General features: G+C 42.1%; 1 protein-coding gene across 1 annotated transcript; it reads right to left on the bottom strand.

Moving 5' to 3' along the window:
• Window positions 1-1,187: 1,187 nt before the first annotated feature.
• On the bottom strand, window positions 1,188-4,332 carry LOC113174691 (carbohydrate sulfotransferase 1). Its single transcript, XM_026378780.1, has 2 exons — window positions 4,262-4,332; window positions 1,188-2,740 (listed from the first exon to the last, which is right to left on the bottom strand). The coding sequence occupies exon 2, from the start codon at window positions 2,692-2,694 to the stop codon at window positions 1,408-1,410; it is 1,287 nt and encodes a 428-aa protein (XP_026234565.1). The 5' UTR covers window positions 2,695-2,740; window positions 4,262-4,332; the 3' UTR covers window positions 1,188-1,407.
• Window positions 4,333-5,063: the final 731 nt, after the last annotated feature.

The raw sequence follows: 5,063 nt of genomic DNA, 5'->3' as shown, positions 1-5,063 counted from the left end.
TTTCAATTTTATTTGTGCTTGAGTTCAGGAATGTTGTGTGATTAGAAAACCAAAAGCATGTTTCAGTACAGAAGTAAATAAAAAGATTTTGCTTTGGCCGTTCAGTGAGTTCAGGACAAAGAGGACAGATTTCTTGACATGACTGCGGTGTACTGTATTTCAGCACTAACCTTTCACCTGTTAACGATTATAACAGCATTCCAACGGCAGCTATAATGATCTGAGAATTGGATTTTTATACGTGATCTAATGGAAATACACTTTATGAATGTGGTTGCAGATGGGAATCTGCAGTGAACCCAGTTCTACAAAGTCACTTTCCTCAGCTATGACTCTTGTGTAAGATAAAATGAAATATATAAAGAACGCATAAAGGAAATTATTTTTGTGCTGTTTTCATACCTTCGCTACTAACAAATGTATTTTCTAGAGATCAATTAAAATCCTAGTGAATGACAGTGGCATAAACATGTTTAATTGAAGAATAAGGACATTTCATATTGACTGTTTTAGAATAAGCTGATTAGAGAAATTAAATAAATAAATAAAGCAATAAAATAAACCGACAAATACAGTTGTTCATCAGAGTGCTTGAGTGTGTACTTGAATTACAACCTACTGTACATTAAAGAATGTTTTTTTAATGCTGCAATTTTTTTTTTTAAATGTGGTGTCGTCTCTAAACACCTATAGTAATGAAGATTTCAGCAGTACCTCCTATTAGTGCGTGTTTGTCTATCACAGATGGTTGTAAATCCTCTGATGATACACTCATGACCTCCAGCGGGATTCTGTCCCTTTAACTTGAGAGCCTATTAATTGCCTGCAATTATCTTTTGCAAGCGTGGCATCTGTCAGAAGTATCTCTTCTCTTCCCACATGGATAAAAATCCCATAGTGGTAAAGGTTGACTGCAACATTCACTATTTATTGCACAGTAGGGCTTATACAGTCCAAATTTGCTATGTCACGTCTAAAAAGAACATGTTTGCTTTGCCAAACCTCTTCCAAAACCCATCCCATGGTTTTGAAGAGCAACATCATACTCTTGTTGAAACAACAGCTTGCACACAGGACATTAATGAGGACAGTGTCTTGCCTTGGTTTTATGGATGAAAAAAACTAAACTAAACAAAAATAAAACAAAATAAAGAGACATCTGCAAAATTGCCTGTTTGACTATTTTGTATATCATAAAAGCTGTTTGATATACAGTACGTAAATCCACTTATGTGCTGTTTCGTAACATTGGGGAATCATCCATAGTTCATTCGGTGCATTCAAAATCTTTATAGTTTAGTGCAAAGTTGGAGAAACAAAAGTACAGAAACAAATCCAACAAACTAGGGAAATTATAAGGCAACAATTATAAATATATAAAAAATAGTCATTAGAGAACTACCTTTGTTACAAAAAAGGTACAAAAGTTTTGTCCTGTACCAGTGAGAGGGACATATTCTTCAGTTCCTCTACTGATTTCACAGCCTTGTATCCCAGCTGGTGAAGTACTTTCTGACACACAGTCTGTGTGTATTCTACCATGTCATAGGACAGTTTTAAACGCCAACTCTCTGCATTAGCGGCTGAATCCCTCACTGTACCAAACTTGTGTTTCGCTGAGGGCTCGTTGCTGCCCCGAGTGTTCGCATGTATCCAGTCTTCCACATTTTTATCCATAGGCAGCCCCAGATAGTCATAGATCTCCTTTGTCTTTAGAAGGGGATTTCTAGCTAAATCCTCATAGCGAACCAACATGTATTTCCCTTTCAGCCAGTAGGGATGGCTGAGACCAGTTGAAACAGAACTGAGAAAGTCTTCACAGACAACAGTAAGCTGACTCAAGTCTAGATTATATGGCCTTCTCCCTGTGGCCCTCCAAATACGCCAGAGGCGGTACGTATCCCTGAATGTCTCAATCCGAGACGACAGGATACCACGTGGGTCTCTGACGAGTTGAATCACTTTGATATTCAGCCGTGGGTCTTCCACTAAAGCACGTAGATCTCCAATCTCTGGCACCCGAACAATTTTGATTGCTATGTGCCGCTTCTCGCGGCATGCCTCTGTTGCTAAGGTCATGTTCAGAGCTGCACATTTCTTAACACAGTCCCCTTCTTCCACATTAATATCAGCAGGTCCAAAGGCATCGCATACAGGTTGCTGGCACAATGCTCGGCTGGCACCACGACGGAACAGTTTATCTGTAGTGTGGTTCATGGGCGTGGGTTTGATGTAACTTTCAAGGAAATAGAGGTCGCAACCATACAAGCTACGCAGGAGGTCTCGACTGGCACCCAGCATCACGCGGCGGTCCGCAGCGTTGCGGCTGTGTGACAGACGTGGAATCAGTGTAGTCTGAACATGATAAAGAGGCTCAAAAAGGTAGAATACTTCCTGATTCTGGTTGAGCAGCTGGCCCACAAAGGAGGAGCCGCTACGCGTGGTGGCCAGGACCAGGATGTGTGTTTTACGTGTGGCATTGATGGAAAAGTAAGGGTAGTCATCACAGCCTCCACTGCCTGCTGCTCCCCGCTCAAAGGGGGATTCTGTCTCCTGGCCCCCGAGACCACAGTTCTGGGGGCTGGGCAAGGGGCAGAGCTGGAAAGGCTTGGAGGTGAGTGTCCGGATGGCCGTGTACTGGATGGCAATGGAGGCCAAGGCCAACAGAATCACTGCCTTCCAGGAACATTGCATGGCTGAACCACTTCATTTAGACACAGCGGTCCATGCCAGGTCCACCCTGTGAAACAAAGAATTTTTTGTCTTTTTAATATAATCTCGTTTTTGTTTTGTTTTTTTTTTACTAATTTGTAGGCCTAAAAATTATGTGAGAATCATTCTTCATGTTTTTATGCAAATGAGGTTTCACTGCCCTGAAATGGAAATTGATACCATACATTTGGCACTATGATGACAAACAGAACAATGAAGGAAGGAGAACATTACAACAAATCTCATTTTAACATATCGACTAATGATGGGACAACTTGTATTTCAACAAAGTTTTAGAACTGAGCCATTTACTTCAGTACTCATGTTGAAGGCAGATTAACATTAAATGAAAATAACAAGCAGCAATCCTTCATAGAGGCTGCTGTAGCCATCAGACAAAATCCTACGAGTTAATGCAATAACGAAATTTGTCTTCTGCTTCTCCTTTAGTTGTTACAGAAAATTAAAAAAGATAAAGAAGACAGGTCTGAGCCATTGACTTTTAGTTGCTTTCCCATCAGCTGACACTGACTGCCAAAACATGTACAGCAGTCTGAGAGCTGAGACCACAGTGGAGTGAAAGCCCTGTTAAACTGTGTACAGTGTCTAAAAACTGCCAATACATCTTTTGTCTGTTTGCACCAGCGTTTCAAAATAGCTTCCACCAGAACATTAAAGCAATTCCATGAGTTCAAAATGCACCTGAACACATACAATACTTCACCAAGTGCACTACAGAAAGCTATACACTGCGGTACGCCCCGTAAACTCAACCTGGCTCTCTGTCTACTCCAACATGACTGCATCTAATCCAAGGACCTTGTTTGACCTGATGAGAGAATCCAGGCATTGTGCTCTATCCCACTTGTTCATCAAGACAAAAAAAAAAAAAAAAAAAAAAAGTCAACTTAGACAGCACAGTAGTTTCAAGCTTCACTGCCAATGTCATATCAAGGGGAAATGATGCAGCAAGTGAAGAATTAGATAATCACATAAAAAAAAAATCAGTCTCATTCAGAATCAGATATTTTAAATAATACTGTACTATCACACACAGGGGCCTCACTACAATGAGGTTTGGTGCTGTAAGTAAAATACAGGCTCAACAAATCCTGAACAGTGTGATAAACGCTGACACAATCTATACAATCTCCAATGATGCTCTTCAGCCTGTTTGTGTTGACGCTTCAAACTGTAACTGTGTAAAACACCGACTTCCATGGACACCAGCAGCAACACGGCGACTTATGCGTATAGACAGCATCCCTTCTCCTCTACTCATGGACATTTTGAATAGATAACAACAACAACAAAAAAAAAAAAGCCCACTATGCTGCAGCGGGAGCGGGTTTTCTTTTTTTTTCTGACAGAGATTTTCCGCGATGCAGACATTCTCACTAATGCTGCGATAAGACAACACGGCACAAATGAACGCATCCCACCCAGCCGCAACAACAGCCACTAGATTTAAACAACGCCTGCAAAGACTCCCCAGTCTAGCACAGCACAGTCACATCCAGGAGAGGATTCACACTTGTTTTCGTGATACCTTGTTGGTAGTATTCTCATGATGCGCTATGCGTCCATGAATCTCGGTTGGTTTCCAAACCGGGTTTTTTTTTTTTTTTTTTTTTGGTCTCTCCGTGCGCTTCTTCTCGGTTAGGAGAGAATTAATGCGCCTGGCAGCCCCACATTTCCCATGGAACGACTAAGTTGAATGGCTGGCTTCAGACTCGAGACAAAAATAGGAAAAAGTGCAGGAGTAACGTTGAAGCTCTCCGTTTGTTATCAGGCAGCCGAGCGGTGAGACTGGCAGTGGGGAAGCGACGGCCGGGTTTCCTTAAATGATGCGCAGAGGCTGAGAGTGTGAGGTACACAAGGACCGACTGTCTGGACCACCCCAGACCCCTCCCCCTTTCCACCTGCCCCTCTCTCTCCCTCTCCCTTTTCCTCCCCTCCCACCCTCTCTCTCTCTCTCTCTCTCTCCCTCACACACACACACACACACACACACACACACACGCACGCAGGCGGACATCATCATCATCCTCAGCCTCTTGCCTGCCACATCACACACTCACGAATCAGCTCTCTTCACCCAGCCAGTGTGGCAGCGAGTGTAGCTCTTCTATCAACCAGTCAGTTTGAATTGTATGCAAATGTTTGATAGTTTTGCATGGAACCACCACTTTGTTATGTTCATCATTATTTGAACTTCCTGCAGGTTATTTTAGTTTGCATATCTATCTGCAAGTGTTTTTTTTTTTTTGCTTTATTTTCTAACTTGGACCTGAACTCCTCACAATGACATTACTGCCTTGGGCTCCATGAAGTTGCAAAGCCATGTCTCC

The sequence above is a fragment of the Anabas testudineus genome, chromosome 3 (genome assembly GCF_900324465.2).
Source record: "Anabas testudineus chromosome 3, fAnaTes1.2, whole genome shotgun sequence".
Lineage (NCBI taxonomy): Eukaryota > Metazoa > Chordata > Actinopteri > Anabantiformes > Anabantidae > Anabas > Anabas testudineus.
This window is presented reverse-complemented; position numbering and strand designations above follow the sequence as displayed.

What these genes read in the sequence shown, in the direction of transcription:
- LOC113174691 (XM_026378780.1), bottom strand. Translation starts at nt 2,694, where the DNA reads ATGCAATGTTCCTGGAAGGCAGTGATTCTGTTGGCCTTGGCCTCCATT.